Raw genomic sequence first — 16,867 nt, 5'->3', positions numbered from 1 at the left:
TAGTATGTATTTTTCATTGTGGTAAATATACATAACATAAAATTGACCATTTTATTCATTTTAAGCATACAGTTACATTAAGTACATTCAGCGGCATTAAGTACATTCACAATGTCGTGCAACCGTCACCACGATCCACCTCCAGAACTTTTTCATCTTCCTCAACCGAAGCTCTGTACCCATTAGAAAATAACTCCTCTTTACTCTCTTTCCCCTCCTCTGGCAACTGCCATGAATTTGAGTACTCTAGATACCTCAGATAAGTGAACTCATACAATGTTTGCCCTTTTGTGTCTGGCTTGTTTCACTTAGCATAATGCCTTAAAGGCTCATCCATGTCTTTTTAAGGCTGAATAGTATTGCGTTGCATACATAAAACACATTTTGTTTATCCATTTACTTGTTGCTGAACATTTGGGATGTTTCCACCTTTTGACTATTAAGAATAATGCTGCTGTGAACATTGGTGTATACATAACTCTTTTGAGTCATTGCTTTCAATATTTCGGAGTATATACCCAGGAGTGTAATTGATGGACCATATAGTAATTCTATATTTAATTTTTGATTAATGTTTAATTTTGTATTTACGTTTATGCATGTAAAGGTTATTCTGAGAGGAGTAGCATGGCCGAATCCCGCACACTTTAGTTTGCATGCCTGTCTTGGCCACTAGATGGAGAACTTCTTAACAAGGGCTGCCCTGCTCCTTCCTCCCCCTCGGTAACTCACTCCATGGTAGATAGTAAATGCATTCGGCTGCAACTGGGCGCCTTGCGTGCCAGCCACTGGCGGTGTGCAGGCGATACAAAGGTGAAGAAAGTACCCTAAAGGAACTCAGCCTAAAGGGAGAGTTACGCCTGAAGATGACTGATTTAAAGGCGCCCCAACTTCTGCCTGTGCCGCTTCCTAGATGTATGACCTGAGGCAAGGTAACCTTCCTTGGCCCCAGCTTCCCTATCCATAAAATGATCTACGTCATCCAATCAACTTCCATTACGAAAATGCAGCGTAGCCTTTAATCACAGTGCCTGGCACGCGTTAGGCATGCAACAATTGTGTCCCGGTTACCTGCGGTAGCGAGATAAAGTGCTGTAGGCAAACCTGCCTACAGGCTTCTGGTCGGTGCTTGTTTGGGGAGCGGTCAGGCGGCCCTCTCGCGCCCTGGACCCCTCCACGCTGGAAGCGGGAGAGCCCAGGGAGCACACCGAAGGCTGTCCCTCCGGCAGGCGCCGCTTCCCCGCTCCCCGGGACAGTCCTGCCTCCGCGAGCTGCGTCACCGGCCGTGCGTTGCCGGCCGTCCCCTCGGTGCAGTCCCGGGGATGCAGCTCCCCGAGAGCTGTGCTATACGCGGCCGCGGCGGTTGGTCCTCCGCGCCGGCGGGCGGCGCTAGGCCGGATTCGGCAGGGGGCTACGCCCCGACCGGGCTTCTCTCGGCGGCGGCGTACGGTCGTCCCGCCGTCCGCGGGGCGGGGACGCGGCGACGGTGGCGGCGGCTCCGTGTCGCCGGAGCCGAAGCGCGCAGGCCCGTCCTGGCGGTCGGGGGGCGGGTGGGGCGGGGGCGCCATGTGGTTCATGTACGTGCTGAGCTGGCTGTCGCTCTTCATCCAGGTGGCCTTCATCACGCTGGCCGTCGGTGAGAGTGCGCGACCCGGATCCGCGCGGGCTCCCATCCGGCATCTGTGCTGGCGGGGGATCGCATCTCGAGGGTGGTCGCTTCACGGGTCGCCGGAGCCACCCGGGGGACTTCTGTCCGGTGCTCCCGGCCCTCGCATCTCTCTCCTTCCTCGTCCCGTCAGGTCTTGCCCTCTCTTGCTGAACCCAGCAGTCCTCGGGACCGCGGGTCCTTCCCGGTGTCACAAAATGCACCCCGGCGCTGCCTGGGAGTGGCTAACTCCATTGCCCCTTGCCCGAGCTCGCGCACTGCCAGCCGCTGCGGGTCCCACCCTCGCGGGCGTACGGAGCTGAACTTTTCCAGGCTTATCGCCGCTCTTTCGCCTCCGGCCCTTTGTACTGCCTACTCTCTCGGAGTTTGACACGCTTTCTCTTTCCATCCGGCTGGTTCCTACTCTTGGTCCCAGCTGAGATGTCATCTCCTCAAGGAAGCTCTCCTTATGGGGTTTGGTGGTGCCCTCTGCTTTCTCGGAAGTAGGGCTTATCACACTGGGATCATCTGATTCCTCTGCCTACTACCTACCTACCCACGCTGGGTCAAGGAAGGGACCTTGTCTGTCTTATTCTGTACTCTCATTACTCAGCCCAGCACCTGGCCCGTGCCGGGTGCCCACAGATATTTATTGAATGAATGAATGAACTTGTCCTTTATGAACCAGAGGTTAGCATTGTGCTGAGGCGTCAAATACAGGTTTCCATTCAGTTTTATGAAGTCTCCTTAGTTGCCCTGATGGTTTTGCTTTGTCAGGGGAGGACACCACATGGCATGTTTGGTTTTTCCTTACGTGCTGGAGTTCATGAAGGGTCAGTGGGGACCAGCTGCAGAGAGAGGAACGACCAGGATGGTGAAGTGACTCTGGCTAATGTTCTCCCCGCTTGTTCCTCTTCTTAACCCCCTCAGCTGCCGGACTCTATTACCTGGCAGAACTGATAGAAGAATACACAGTGGCCACCAGCAGGATCATAAAATACATGATCTGGGTAAGTGGCAGATTTCCCAGGATTTCCCCTCTTTTGCCCTGCCTCCAAAGGAGGAAGTGGGGAGAGTTTGGCATGGATGATGAGACCTGTGTCCCTGCTGTTTCCTGAGGGTGCCACCCCTATCCCCTCGACTTGCACCTGGGCTCCTGAGTGTGCTGTCTGGAACAGGTGTTCCCTCACCTCCTTCCCCAAGTGGCATTGTTTCACTCAGTTCCTTCAGGTGACAGCTGAGTGCCATCTCTGTTGACAGCACCACGGCCTGGCCTTTGCTTGGTTGTTTCCCATTGTGTGTAGCCCCTTGCTCTGCTCATGGCATTTAGAACTAAGAAGGACCTAAGGACAGTTTTGAGTACTTGAGTTGGAGTACTCATTGCCCTCTTTCTGATTGGGTCAAGTGGCTTGTCCTAAGAGAGAGAAGCCTGCCCAAGCCCTGCCCTCCGGAGCTTTCATGGAAGGCTTCTGTTCCTGAGGACACAATCCTTGCCATTGATGTCAAAGCTACCAGAGTGCCTGCTGGTGCGGTCAGATTCTTGCCGGCTGCAGGAAGGGCCGGGGATGGGGCATATGTTTGGACGGGAGAAGCCCAGTGCCGCTCAAGTCACCTGGTGTCAACAGCCACTCTGGGCACGGCTTGGGGTGGAGGGTTAGTAGTGGAGACAAGACCATAGCTCTCAGCTCTGGGTTCAGGGGCCTGGTTTGTGGGTGTTGCTATAGGAATTATAGCTTCATTCCGCCAACTGCCATTTGTTAAGTGCTGACAGCTATAAGTCCTTCAGAACAGTGTTTTTTCAAACTGCAGGTGTCGTTCATTATTGGGTTGTGTAATCAATTCAGTAGGTCATGATCAGCATTTTAAGGAAAACAGAAAAGACTAGAATTGAAATTTGAACTTTGATCTGTAAACTGTTTTCTTTTCCTTTATGGTGGGTTGCCGTCAACTTTTTGAGAATGGCGTGAAAAGACGCTGCCCTTTGGGAGCTGAGAGACAAGTTGGGGAGGCCAGACCTGTGACTGTGAAACAGGAGGAGACTGAAGCATATGAACCTAGTGTTCCCCGGAGTGGGCTGGGGGTTAGTGAGACCAAGAAGGCTGCCTGGAAGAGGCTCCCTGCACTGTGTACCTCTGGTTGTTTCAGTTCTCCACGGCTGTGCTGATTGGCCTCTACGTTTTTGAACGCTTCCCCACCTTCATGATTGGCGTGGGCCTCTTCACCAACCTCGTCTACTTTGGCCTCCTCCAGACCTTCCCCTTCATCATGCTGACCTCGCCTAACTTCATCCTTTCGTGCGGTGAGAGGGGGCAGAGTTGGGGAGGCAGTTGAGGTGGTCGCATGTGCCCAGCTCAGTCAGGCGCACTGTGGGGATATAGAGAAAAGAGGCAAAACCACTGAGGTCCTCCAGGAGGCCAGGCTGATGGGGAACTTGGGGTGCTCACACTTGAGGAGCCTAGAGTGAACCTTGGCTCTAGTGACTAGAATTTGGGGGGATGGGGTGGTAGGGGTGGGATACTCAGACAGGGAGGGCTTTCCCAGGGAGGTAAATTTGAGAAGGGAGAAAAGGTGAGTTTGATGCATAGTCATGGCTCCTAAGAAACCACTCAGCCAGGAAAAGCCCAGGGCCCCACCCTGGCAAGGCAGGTAGCTCGCCAGCTAGTCGTCTGCCCCGAAGTCTTAATACAAGGGTCTGTGGGTCCCCCTGCAGGCACCTGCCTTGGGGTAGACAGATGTGTTTGGAGGACCCTGACTTTTCTGGTTTTGACCTGGCACTACTTTCTGGTCCTGAGAGTCATTTCTCCTCTCTGGCCTTAGCTTCTCAATCTGTTTAAAGATGATGGACTCCAGTGACACACGGTAGGCGATTATAGATATTCCCGGAAAAGATTCCGGGAAGTGTTTGGTTACCAGGATTGCCTTTTCTCCCATTAAACATTACTGGTCATCTAGCCTTTGGTCAGGATATGAGATGTAATTGGGGGTTTCTTAGAGCCACTTTACTATTTCTGTGGGATAATCTGGAAAGAGAATATTATCCACAAGGAGGGCATAGCATTAAAGCAAGGACTGGCCTCTTCCCTGAGCACCTTGGTTTGATTCCACCAGAGGATGTGTTCAGTGGAGGTTGGTGTGGGGAGTCTGGAGACCAGACCCCTCCTGCATCTTCCCAGGGGATAGAACCCTCCCCATCCCCCCACAGCAGCAGGCCCTCTTGGCTTCCCTTTGTCATTCTCCCAACCTGCCCTTTAGATGCCCGAGAGAGTTCGTCTGAAGATTTGTGGGCATTAGGCACCATCTGTCTTCCAGTTTCCCCTCATTTCTAGAGTATGGCTAGGTATGGTGGAGCTCTCCCTTAGAAAGGGAGACACCAGAGAGGAGGAAAGAGAAGGAAGACATGGCACTGGGCTGTGAGGTGTTTGTGCGGGGCGTTCAGTTTGAGGCTGCGCTTTGTTCTGGTGCCTGCCCTTCACCTCACTGTGTGAACAGGCAGGGATGCCTGTCTCTGAGCAGCCCGTCCCCGGGATCTACACGTCACCTCTCCCTCCATGAATGTGGGTGTACACTAAGGAGGTGGGTGTCAGTCCAGAACATACTAGTTTAGACCAGGGAGCCCTACCCTGGGACAGAACGAGGAAGGACCCCTTCCCCCAGAATCTGGAGGATCCCTAAAAGTGTGCCTAGCAAACTGTGCCCTTTTATTCCTGAGGAGAGAGAGCCTTTTTATTTGAGGCCCTCTCCCTGCTGCCCAGTTCAGAGTAGAATCTGTTGGCAGTATGTTTGGTACCTGCACACCCATGATTTCCTGCACCCACGCCCATGGGAGAGCACTCTTCAGGACTCACGTCCACTTAAAACCAGGTTGATTGTCACAGTGTTTTGAATTATGTAACATTAAAGTCTCATTTGTAAACCATTCAAAGAGCTTTCTTAATGCCTTCTAATTTTGCTCATAAATGCCTTCTGCAGTGGGCAGGCAGGAGCTAGTGCTCCCATTTTAACAGATGGAAAACTGAGTTCTGGAGGGTGGTGTGCTTGGCTTATAGCCATACTGTGAGATGGGTGTAAAATCAGGACTGAGACTCAGGGCTCCCCACTCCCAGGGGCGTTTTGAAGGTTAAAAGTCTAGCTTTATGTTATTCTCCCCAAACTGACTGACTCTTCATTCCCTCAACAGGGCTAGTGGTGGTGAATCACTACCTAGCGTTTCAGTTTTTTGCAGAGGAATATTATCCTTTCTCAGAGGTAAGAAGTGTTCAGTACGTCGAACTATTAGGGCCAGGGGAAGTAAAGGGGACTTGCATTATTTGCTTTGTGAACTTAGCTATGATTTGAAACAGTCTATTTAGGGATAACACATTTAAAAAAAAAATAATACTGATGATTTTAGAAAGCAGTGTGGATGAGGAGCAGGGAACCCTTTGGCAGAGGTGGGGAGGACACTGCTCTCCCACGGGAAGTCCTTTGGTTCTCCCAGGATCACCTGAGGTCAGGATGGGGCAGGGGGGTGGCCTTGTCTGATGCACATCTCACGGGGCTGGGCAGGTTGCAGTCCTGAAGCCCGGCTCCTCCCAGTGGCCCGCCAAGACTTTCTCCTCTCTGGGTCCCTCCACACCCTGCTGCTGCAGTTCACACCCTTGGGAAGAACAGGGTCACTGTTTTGGGGAATATGGGTCAGCCATGGTTTTGCCCTCCATCTGCCTCCTTTAGTTCAGAGGAATTGCTTGTCCTAGTGACCAGGATTTGGGGATTGTGGTCACACTCAGTCATCCTCAGCCTTCACCTTTCCCCACTGAATTATCTCCGTGTCTGAGGTTGTCGTGTCTCTGCTTCCTGGGCCCTGGCCTCCTTCAGAGATCAGGTGTGGGGCCTTTTGTGCACCCTTGAGCGCCTCTGTAAGATACACGGTGACCATGTCCGGCCCACCCTTGGCACCTACGGGGCACCCTCTTTTCAGTGTCTCTTGTTGCCAGGTCCTGGCCTATTTCACTTTCTGTCTGTGGATAATCCCGTTTGCGTTCTTTGTGTCGCTGTCGGCTGGGGAAAACATCCTGCCCTCCACCATGCAGCCAGGAGGTGAGAAGGGGTTTGTCAGGGGTCATGGTGGGATGACACCAGGAAGACCTGGATCTACACGGGGAGCCAGAGCCCAGCCCTGTGAGGGAGACACTTGGGCTCCAGGTGGGGAGAGCCGTGTTCACATTTAGACACACACACTCATCTCCCTGCCTATGTCTCCACAGATGACGTGGTCTCCAATTACTTCACCAAAGGCAAGCGGGGCAAACGCTTAGGGATCCTGGTTGTCTTCTCCTTCATCAAAGAGGCCATTCTACCCAGTCGTCAGAAGATATACTGAACCCCTTGGGGAGGGGATGTGGGAGCAAGATCAGGAGAGTCAGGCCCCTGGGCCTCTGCACTAGGTGGGGGCCGTGAGCCTGGAAGGCACCTTCCCCCAGCCCTGGCCCTCGTTCCCTTGACTCTCCCTGAAGCCCTCGTCCCCACCTTCCTCGAGGGGCTCAGCTTGGCTCAGATCTGACGTTGCTAGAGGGCGTGACCTCAGAGGGCACTGGGGGAATGGCAGAGCCTGCTTAGCCAGGAGGCCATGGTCCACCTGGTTATGCGGAAGCTGAGCTCCCTGTCACCCTCCTGCTGGCTTCTGTGGTGGGTCAGGAGGTTCTGGCTCAGCCTGGGCAGGTGGAGCAGGAGCTGTGAAGCTGGAGAGCAAATAGGGATAAGTTCTCTGGGCAGATGGCCGTGGGGAGGGGCCATGGCTTGGCACTTCCAAGAGAAATCGTTTTTGCTGTTGAACTGTGATTTCTGTCCAAGTGCTGATTCCCATTTGAATAAAGATTCTAGGTGGCACTGTTTGCCTTAATACCCTGAAAGTTCATCTCCCTTTCTTCCTATTGCTCTTCTGCCCTGGACTGGACGGGCTTTTCTGTTCCAGTGGCTCCTTTTCTGGGTTTGGGTCTTGCCCTCTCGAAGGGACTGCTGTCATGGCCTTTTGTGGGAAATGAGCAGCGATGAGGAGCTGAGGAGCTGAGCCAGATCAGGGGAGTTGGGTGGAGGCGGCCTTTCTCATGCCCCCTCCCTTTTCTTCCATCTCTTCTTTACCTGCGGCTCCATGGCTGTCACAACTGGGTACAGAGAGGCACAGTTTGGGACTGGGTTGGATTTTCAGAATATCTGCAATATCCTACTTGCAAGTCTTCCCCTGGGGAAAAGGAGTGGTTTCTGGCCGAATTCTGTCTCAGGCCTGAGGAGAAACAAAATAGAAATTGGCTTCCAGGCAGCCTGGGTTACAGCCTAATTTTTAAGAACTGGGACTGAGGGGAGAAATGGTTTGTCACTCTAAGAGCACACGAGGGCTGGCCCTCTCTTCTGTGTGCTCTTGGCTCCTGAGGAGATGACCTCAGTCTTGTAAGAAGGCAGGCCAGATCCTGGCACAGACCAGCATATGCTGACTTTGCACTCCAGCTACAGTGCCTTGCAAGTACTCAGCCGTACACGTTGGCGTGCAGCCCCCACGAGAGCCGTTCCTAGCCACGTCCTCTACCTCAGAGCGAGGCTGGCGGGTGCGGAGATGGACAGTGCACTTGTAGTACCTTTAAGCCGGGGAAGGCGTCTGTGCTTGAAATTTTCTATATCCTGCCTCAAGTCCCACCACAGCCCCGCATCTCCTGACGTTAGTGTTTCCTGTTCTCTTAAAAATACCAGCCTGCCCCTTTGCCTGAGAGGAGTAGCACATTTTGGTTTTTTCTTGGTGGGGAGGAGATGGCCGGGCCTTTTTGTCCTATGCAGACAAGGGAGGACAAGGTGGAAGACACAGGAGGCCGATACCATCTTCACTGTGGGTCAGCAGCTGGCCCTGCTCTCCCTTGCCATCCACTTCTTTGTTCCTCACCATGATATGGCTTCTCGCCTGGGGGTTGCCGGTGGCCTTGTGCTAAGTCCTCTCATATCCTACTGGATCTCTGCAGCATCTGACAGGGCTGACCACCCCCAGCTCCTTGAGTTGCACTTTACTGGCATTCCTCTGGCTGGTTTTCCTCCTACCTCTGGCTCTTCCTTTCAGTTTCCTGCACAGGCCTCTCCATTTGCCCCCCACACATGGGGTTTCTCAGGGTTCTGTTGTGGGCTCCCTGGAGGAGCCCATCCATGCTGATGGCTTCAAGGACTCTGCCAAGGAATTGAGAGTTGACCTCCAGCCCCGATGTCCCTCCTGGTCTTCTGAACCATAGTTCTGCCTTTGGGTGCACAGACAACTCTCATGGGCCAGAGGGCACTTGTTGCTGTCCTCTGTAAACCTGCCTCTTTTGGGTACCTGCTGTGGCCCCAAGACCTCTCAGGAGCCAGACCAGAAACCGGCTTTCTAGCCCTGCTTGCTTTTTCGGCCCCTCCCCACCCCCATCCAGTCTCTAAAAACTGTTAAATTTACTTTCCTAACATCTCGATTCAAGCCACTGCCACTGTCATCAACTTATACCTGGATTATTGTGACAGCCTCCTTCTGCTTCTCTGTCCCACAGCCAGAGTTGTCTTTAAAATGTATAGTTGATCAGGTCACTCCCTGGCCTATAACCTTTCATGGCTCCCTACTGCTCTCAGGATAAAGTCCAGACCCCTTAGCATGGCTTGTGAGACTTGTGATACCTGATTACTGCTCGCCTCTGGTCTCATCACTTGCCACCTTGCACCATGTGCTCCAGCCTCCTGTATTCAGAGATGCCACTTTGATTCCCCTTTCTTCTGCTCACCTGGGTACCTTCTCAACTTAGGTTTCATTACCTCTGAGCTCTGTCCCCTCTCCCCCCAGCACACCACACAAATTCACTCTAGGCTTACTTGCCTGCTTACTGGTCTATTTCCCCACTAGACTGTAAGCTCCTTGAGGGCAGGGACTGTCCTTCAGTTTTTGTATCAACAGTGCCTGGCTTGGTGCCTGGTACATAGAAAGCACTCAATAAATGTTTGTTTAATGAAGGATTTGTAGTGATGTGTACAGGGGATAGCAGGGGATCCAGGATAGCTACCTGGAGGAAGTGCAAGTGCTTCTATAATCTCGAACTGAAGCCACATGTCCTCCCTCCTTTCCCCCAAGATATGCTGCTTGTGCCTCCCTGATCTACAGAAACCTTGAAGGACTTAATCTGAACAAGAGGCAGAATTTTCCAGCGGTCCCTCATCCTGGAAGCCTTGTTCCTGGTGGGCTGAGAGGGAGGGGAGGTATTGGGGACACCCAAGTGTCACTTTTACAATGCTAGGGCCCAGGATAGAGACTGATACCCACTCTGAGGCCTTTGCCCTAACTTAAATCTCCTGGGGGGGAGGGGGTCCAAGAAATTGCTTTGTGGAGAAGGGAGACCTGGGATATAGGCTTTTGTTGAGAGAAGCTCAGATCTTTGTGCTGGAGAGTGGGAAGCCTGTGGGCACTTTTCTCCCTGTCCTCCATCCACACCACGAATCACATCTCAGCCTTCGTTGGGCTGCCTCAGGTAGAGAGCCTACCAAAATAAGTTTATGGGGGACTTTTCAGGTAGGGTCGAGTGGGGAGCCTTTGATGGGCTTGCACAGCTGCCAGGAAGGCTTCATCAAATGTCTCACGCAGGTTCATGGCCAGAGTGTCAGTCCAGAAGTTGTTATCACCCAAGTGCCGCTTCTGGGGCACATCCTTCATGCTGACAGAGCAAAAGCCCTGGGGCACTTTCATCCTGTATGGCCGCACCGAAGGGTACAGCTCTTGGACCATCACCTGGAAAGGCAGCTGGGGCACAGGTGCCACCTGGTTGCCGGCCACTGTGCACAGTTTGGCACTACCGTGCCTGTCGGACCTCACCTTGAGGAAGCTGCGGAAGTCATGCTCTGAGCTGGGGTCTGGATGCACACCCAGGCGGATGCCCTGCGTGTAGCCGATCTGGGTGGTGGGTGATCTGGCAGGATTGTTGCTAACATTCCATGACTTGGGCCGCCTGACCATGGGCTGCATGTAGATGGGCGTGTGTGTCCTCAAGGGCTGCAGCTTGGGCCGCAGTGTCTCTCGCAGGCGCGCCTCTGGGGAGGGGTAGAAGCTCTTGGGAGGCCTCAGTCCCTGGTACTTGGTGGCCTTGGAGAGGGCCATAGCCTGGTGTGGGGTACAAGGCTCTCGCTTGGCGGTCCGGATCAGGGATTGGCCTCGGAGCAGCTGCTTGCAGTGGAGCCACTTCTTGAAATTAGCTTCTCTCAGAATTTGGTGCTCTTTCTGCAACATCAGAGGGTACAAGATAGTCGTGGAGGGCTGCCCCCTCCCCGCTTCTGTGGAAGGGGGCCCTGGGGCTATAGCCGTCGAAAACCTCAGGTGTCATTGGCCACCCATCATACAGTGCTGCCCCAGGGGAAACCTAAGTCTGATGAGAGGAACTCCTGCCTTATGGGAGCCCTTGTTCTGACAGGGAGACAACTATTACCCTATGGGAGCCCCTGGGCTGATGGGGCAGATAGACTCTCTCCCATAGAGGAGACCTCCAATCTGACACAGCCTCTGCCCTAGGTTTCCAGAGTGAGTGGGAGATACAGTCCCTGCCCTATGGGGAACCTCAAGTCTCATGGGGGAGACAAGCCTCCACCCCCAAAGAAGCCCCCAGTCTGGTAGTGGAGATATGTCCTGCCCTAAGAGAACCTCTGGTTTGATGGGGGGAAAGGCCAATCCTTGACTCTGGAAGGAGAAAGAAAGGTTTGGAAGGTCTGGAACCAGGGGAGTCGATCTGGGCAGGTTTCTTGAAGTGGTAGGCCTTGTATGTCAGGGTATATAGTTGGCTGGCTCTTTGCACCGGGTGGTGATGACTCAGCCTACCTCTCTGTTTCTGCCTCTACTAGAACTGAACCTTCAACTTGTCACAGAACTGCCCCCTTTCCACACCCTTGTTTCAGTGTCTCACTTCCCAGATTGTTGCTAAACAATCAAGTGGTATGGAGATTGACCCAGCTTGGGAGATAGGCTCTGATTAGGCTAAGCCAATCATAATAATTCCATCAACCTTGCCCCAGACCCAGGTCAGCCAGCACATGGCTTTCCTTTACCTCTAGGGATTGGAGCAAGAATGGACATATGATCCAATGAGGCCAGTAAGAGATAAGGGGAGAGCTGCAAGGGGCTTCTGGGAAAGTTTAGAGTCATGGGAATGGATGAGCTTTGCCTCCTCTGGGCACATGGGACTGGGTGACACTAACAACAGAAGAGGGTAGGGTTGAGATAGCTGGAGAAAAATGCAGCTGGAACCAAGCTGGAGTACTGGATTTTGCCAGGCCTGATGCCCTCCCCACTTATGGATTCACTTAGGATTCCCAGGATCTTCTTTTTGGTGTTTTGGGACTCGTATCCTATATAATGACACCTGCTTACAAGCCTTTAGCTACTTCCCCATTCTTCCCCAGCCCAGGTCCATGATAGATCTGAGCCCCTGCCAAGTCTCTAGTTTGTCAATCTCCGACTCACATCTGATCGCCTACTCTCAGCATATACCACATTCTCCTGTACCTCTATGCCTGTCCACAGGGCTGTCTGTTCCTTCTGTTTGGTTACCCCTTCCCTTCTTCTTATGGCCAACTGCTGCCCATCTTTAAAGATCCTCTTAAGCATTATCTCTCTGGCATCTTCCTGGACCCTTCCTCCTCTGTGGGAATATAACCCACCTCCTTTACTAGACCCTAAGCTTCTTGAGTGAGGGGACCACATCTCATTTATCTTTGGAGCCTCAGGGTCCAGCAGGTTCCTAGCAGAGAGTACAGTGTGTTGGAAAGGATGAATATTTTTAAGATTTTATTTTTAAGTAATCTCTACAATCAATGTGGGGCTTGAATTCACAACCCTGAGATCAAGAGTCACATGCTCCACTGATTGAGCCAGTCAGGTGCCCCAAAGGATGGGTCTGTTTAATCAATGTGAATCCCAGTATACGCAGGGAATGGGTCTCATTAGAGGTTTTCCTCCTAATCCAGAAGGAGGCAATGCACTAGGGAGGGGTGCCATAAATTCTTGCTAATTTAAGCTGTATTTGCTTTCTAACACAAAACAAGACTTTTGATGTAAAGGAGTGGCTTTTAAGGGTGGAATTTCAGAGGATGGGGAGAGGGAGGCTTTTTCTGGGTGGGATTGCTACCAGCCACTCTTCTAAATAACTGTGCATGTGAGTGCACTTGTCCTCTGCTCACATGCTTGGATAGCAGTGGCTGCTGGGCACCCCTGTCCACCCCTCCCCCTTACTTGATACTCAGTCAGGTAGTCCTGTTCCATGAGGGCCAGCTGGTCCTTGAGCGTCTTCAATTTCCCCATCTCACAAGCAAAGTCCTTCTTGTCCCGTTTCCACATGGCATCCTTCAAGAACCTGGTGCCAAGGTGGGGGTGTGTGTCATCCTTCTGATGACTGAGCTTTAACCAAGGCTGGGAAGACTGGCTGCTGAAGGCCTGATATAGGTGAGAGGAGCCACCAGAGACACATTCCTCCACTGCTCAAGGCCCCTCTGACTAACTACTGTCATTTAAGGTGAGAGAGGAAAGTGTCTGATGGTCTGATCACCACCCTCCTGCTGAGGACCCAGGGCCTCTGGGCAAGGAAGGGTAATGCTAAACCCAAAGGAGTGAGGCCCTGCGGAAAGCCCTGGGAATAATATCCTGGGCAGGAGTCTCCTCAGCAGACCTCTCTCCCAGCCCGGACCCCCCTCTCAAAAGTTCTTAGGTGAGGGCCCCAGGGGAAGGGCGGCAGGCTGTGGGTGGTTCTCACTCTCTCACCTGGCACAGTCGCGGTGATTCCATATTTTGCAGTAGTCGATGGGTTTGCAGCCCATGGCATCTCGGGCATGGACATCGGCCCCATTTTGCACCAGGACCTTCACACATTTCAGCAGGCCCTGGCAGGCCGCCAGGTGGAGGGGTGTGGAGCCATTGCATGTCTGACTGTAGAGGGCCCCACCAGGGGGGAAGAGGGCAGAGAGGAGGGACAAAGGGCATCTGCCCATCAGAGAGGTGGGCAAACTGGCTTCCAGACTTGCTCTGCCACCAGCCCCACTGGGTGACTCTGGCACATCCCTTCTCCTCTCTAAGCTTCAGTTTCCTCAACTGTGGAAGGAGGGTTTGGACTAAGTGAATGATAAAAGTCTGATTGTACGGAAATGCAACTGTTAAGAACTGCTGGAAGAAGAGCTGGGTTGGCTGGAGCTTAGAGGCACTAACCTTACTGGTTCGTAAGTCAGTCAGCCCTCCTGTACCTACCCCTGCCTGGCCATGACGCACAAGGCCTGAATGACCTGAGCCCTGCCTCCACCTCAACCTCATCTTCTGACCTTGTCCCACTCTTTGCCAACATGTGATCTTTGCGCATCATATTCCCTCTACCTGGGACACTTTTCCCTGGTTCTTTGCATGGCTGGCTTGCTCCCAGTTTTCAGGCTGCAATTTAAATGTCATGTCCTTAGAGGTGACTTCCCCTTCCAAGATGGATCCTCTCCCTGCCTCTTTTACTCACCACCTCATCACCCTGTTTATTTCTTGTAACCACTCACTACATTGTCAATTTGATCATTTATTATTAGTTAACTTCCTGTCTGTTCCTGCACTAGTATATCAGCTTCATAAGAGCAGGGACCATTTCTATGTCTTCACTGCTCTATTCCTCAACTCTGGCTTGGCGCTCTGTGTATATGAATGAGTGCAGTCCCTCATATGCCATCCATGCCCTTTTCATGTACTTCCTCCATTATCACAATAGTCTCATGTCATCCTCTCAAATTTCAGTTGAAAACACTGAGGAAATGGTTCCCAAACTTTGCTGCAAATTAGAAATACTTGGGGATCTTTTAGGCTTTCCAAGGCCCAGACCACACCCCATACCGATTTCAACCTTTGATTGAAACACAGGCACTGGTATTTGTGAAGCTCCACAGGTGACTCTAGTGTACTGACAAGCTGGGGAACCAGAGCACTGAGGCTAAGGGTCGAGTGGCTTCCCTGAGGTCTTTCTGTTTGCTAGCAGATGGCAAAGCTGGGATGTGAACTAGGCCTGTCCTCTCCCAGAGCCTGATCTCCTTACCACACTATGTGGGCTCGTTGGCTGCATTATGTGGGACCCAATCCTTGTCACCCCATAGCCCTCTCCCTGTCCTGCATGGATCTGCCTACCTGGAAGTGGGGTTCCTATCTGCCCATGCTCCAAGACACTTTCTGGACACAGGCTGGACTCACGTGTTGAGGGCCGCCCCTTGCTTAAGCAGGTAGTGAATGCAGGGGAGGATCATGGTCTTGTTGTCCTTGTGGATGGCCAGGTGCAGGGGTGTCTGGCCATTGTTGGTGGGCAGGTCCACGGGAAACTTGTACTCCTCTACCAAGACCTTCAGGCATGCAAGCTTGCCACTCTGGGCTGCGAAGTGGATGGCAGTGAAACCCTGTGGAGACCAGAGGAGGACAGGAGAAGACTGAGGCAGGGTTCACGACCTAACCTAGAGAGCGATTCCTTAGGATTACCCATCCCTCTTCCCTGACCCCCAGGGATCCCTTGCTCACACTCCTTTCCCACCCCCCAGCCCCATATGTGCACACCCTTGCTGGCCGCCCCCAAATGGGTCTCCCACAGTAGCAAGGTGAATTAGGACAATCTACACAGAAAAGGACATCTGCGGATGCTGCACAGGCACGTCTTTGCCAGGGAACAAGTATGTCAGGAGATTTTTGTGAGTGCAGAGGACTTCAGGTCTTGCCCCCAAGCTCCAAGGCCTCACCTTGTCATCTGCCGGGATTTCCTCACGGTGCCGACTCAGACAGAACCGCAACCATTCCAGGTTGCCCAGCGCCGCCGCGTACAACTCGTAGTAGCTCCCTATGGCCCTCTTGTCCCACTCATCCGGGTTAGAGTTGTAGCGCAAGTGGAGGGTTGGAAGCGAGGAGGTGAGTGAGAAAGCGGAGTCCCGGTCTGGGCCGGAGGCCCTGCAGAGGGGACGTGCGTGACGGCGAGGGCTGTCACTGAGCACCGGGGTGTTTCTGGAGGCCAGGCCAGGGTTCGCTGGTCAGCAGGGCAATGAGGAAGCCACTGTCCCCGGGCACCTCTCCGGAGGCAAGCCCGGACCCCAGCCCGGCTCTCGGGCTCTTCGGGCTCCTGCACAAGGCCCCCACCCCAACTGGGCCCTGCCCCTCCTGGGAGGCCCTGCAGCCCGGGACCACTTCATCCCCGGCTCACCTGGGCTGCTTGGGCGACGAACCACCCCAGGAGACCTTGTGGGAGAACTTCTTCGCTGGCGGCATGGCGACACTTGTTTGCGGGGACTGCCCCCGCCCGCGCCACCCTCCCGAGGGTGTTCGAACTTGCGCTCTGGGCAGCGCCCCTCCTCCGAGGAGCCGCACCACCTCGCGGCTTAGTAACCGCCGGCTCCCGGGCGGCGAAGACCCGTTAGCGTCCCTGGCTATCTCGGCCGGGCAGGCGGTCTTCAGGAGATCCTGCCGCGGGATCCCCGCCGCCCCGCGCGCCTTGGAAACAGCATCAACCACACACAAACCAGAAGACACAGAGGTTTTGTTTCTGATTTTAAAATTAATAAGTGCTGATTGTAAAAACAGAGAAAAAGATGACGAGAAAATCAGAATCCAACCACCCACAGAAACCACAGTCTGTTACCATACGTATGTACATATCATATAGATATTTTTTTGGACTTCTTTTCGTTTAGCGTTTTATCATGAACTGGCCCACACTGTCATGCCACGTACTAAACGTACATTATGACGCAACCGCAACCCAGCATCATAATGGACATGCTATGATTTCACATGTGCATTGGAAAACAAAATGATTCATCTTGGTTGTTTCCTTAGGATGGATTCCTGGAAGTAGAATTACTAGGTAAAAAGGAATGAACATTCTTAAAGGGTTGGTATGTGTTTCCAAACTGCCCGCCGGGCAAGGTTTCATATTCATTTACACTTCATTTTTTTTTTTTTTAATGTTTATTTGTTTTTGAGAGAGAGAGAGCGCACGCGTGCATGAGCATGAGCAGGGGAGGGGCAGAGGGAGAGGGAGACACAGAATCTGAAGCAGGCTCCAGGCTCCAAGCTGTCAGCACAGAGTCGGACCCAGGCTGGAACCCACACCAGCCCCCACGCAAGAGACCTGAGCCGAGATCACTTAACCAACTGAGACTCGCAGGCCCCTCTTCATTCATACTTCTACCTGCAGTCAAGCAGGCTCACTGCACATCACC

General features: G+C 53.0%; 2 protein-coding genes across 7 annotated transcripts; one reads left to right on the top strand and one right to left on the bottom strand.

Moving 5' to 3' along the window:
- Nucleotides 1–708: 708 nt before the first annotated feature.
- On the top strand, nt 709–7,533 carry TEX261 (testis expressed 261). 2 transcript variants are annotated; one of them, XM_042932629.1, is made up of 6 exons: nt 709–932; nt 2,576–2,655; nt 3,791–3,944; nt 5,823–5,890; nt 6,619–6,721; nt 6,889–7,533. In XM_042932629.1, the coding sequence occupies exons 1-6, from the start codon at nt 914–916 to the stop codon at nt 7,002–7,004; spliced, it is 540 nt and encodes a 179-aa protein (XP_042788563.1). In that variant the 5' UTR covers nt 709–913; the 3' UTR covers nt 7,005–7,533. The 2 variants fall into 2 exon arrangements, with proteins under 2 accessions (XP_042788563.1, XP_042788562.1); XM_042932628.1 differs by lacking the exon at nt 709–932 and adding an exon at nt 1,489–1,636.
- Nucleotides 3,929–16,537, bottom strand: ANKRD53 (ankyrin repeat domain 53). Of its 5 annotated transcripts, XM_042932624.1 has the most exons (7): nt 15,850–16,023; nt 15,395–15,653; nt 14,862–15,061; nt 13,413–13,631; nt 12,888–13,008; nt 10,485–10,886; nt 3,929–4,009 (listed from the first exon to the last, which is right to left on the bottom strand). In XM_042932624.1, the coding sequence occupies exons 1-7, from the start codon at nt 15,912–15,914 to the stop codon at nt 4,001–4,003; spliced, it is 1,275 nt and encodes a 424-aa protein (XP_042788558.1). In that variant the 5' UTR covers nt 15,915–16,023; the 3' UTR covers nt 3,929–4,000. The 5 variants fall into 5 exon arrangements, with proteins under 5 accessions (XP_042788558.1, XP_042788554.1, XP_042788556.1 ...); XM_042932620.1 differs by lacking the exon at nt 3,929–4,009 and having other exon boundaries at nt 10,130–10,886; nt 15,850–16,537; XM_042932622.1 differs by lacking the exon at nt 3,929–4,009 and having other exon boundaries at nt 10,130–10,886; nt 15,395–15,599; nt 15,850–16,536.
- Nucleotides 16,538–16,867: the final 330 nt, after the last annotated feature.

The sequence above is a fragment of the Panthera leo genome, chromosome A3 (assembly GCF_018350215.1).
Source record: "Panthera leo isolate Ple1 chromosome A3, P.leo_Ple1_pat1.1, whole genome shotgun sequence".
Taxonomy (NCBI): domain Eukaryota; kingdom Metazoa; phylum Chordata; class Mammalia; order Carnivora; family Felidae; genus Panthera; species Panthera leo.
Note: the sequence above shows the minus strand (reverse complement) of the source record. Positions and strands in the feature narration are given on the sequence as shown.

Bases quoted from the DNA above. Each gene is read 5' to 3' on its own strand.
- TEX261 (XM_042932628.1), top strand. From the start codon at position 1,567: ATGTGGTTCATGTACGTGCTGAGCTGGCTGTCGCTCTTCATCCAGGTG. The intron at 2,656-3,790 runs GTAAGTGGCAGA...TGGTTGTTTCAG, and splicing joins TCATAAAATACATGATCTGG to TTCTCCACGGCTGTGCTGAT. The intron at 3,945-5,822 runs GTGAGAGGGGGC...TTCCCTCAACAG, and splicing joins TAACTTCATCCTTTCGTGCG to GGCTAGTGGTGGTGAATCAC.
- ANKRD53 (XM_042932620.1), bottom strand. From the start codon at position 15,914: ATGCCGCCAGCGAAGAAGTTCTCCCACAAGGTCTCCTGGGGTGGTTCG. The intron at 15,062-15,394 runs GTGAGGCCTTGG...TGGTCTCCACAG, and splicing joins AAATCCCGGCAGATGACAAG to GGTTTCACTGCCATCCACTT. The intron at 13,009-13,412 runs GTGAGAGAGTGA...CCTTGGCACCAG, and splicing joins AATCACCGCGACTGTGCCAG to GTTCTTGAAGGATGCCATGT.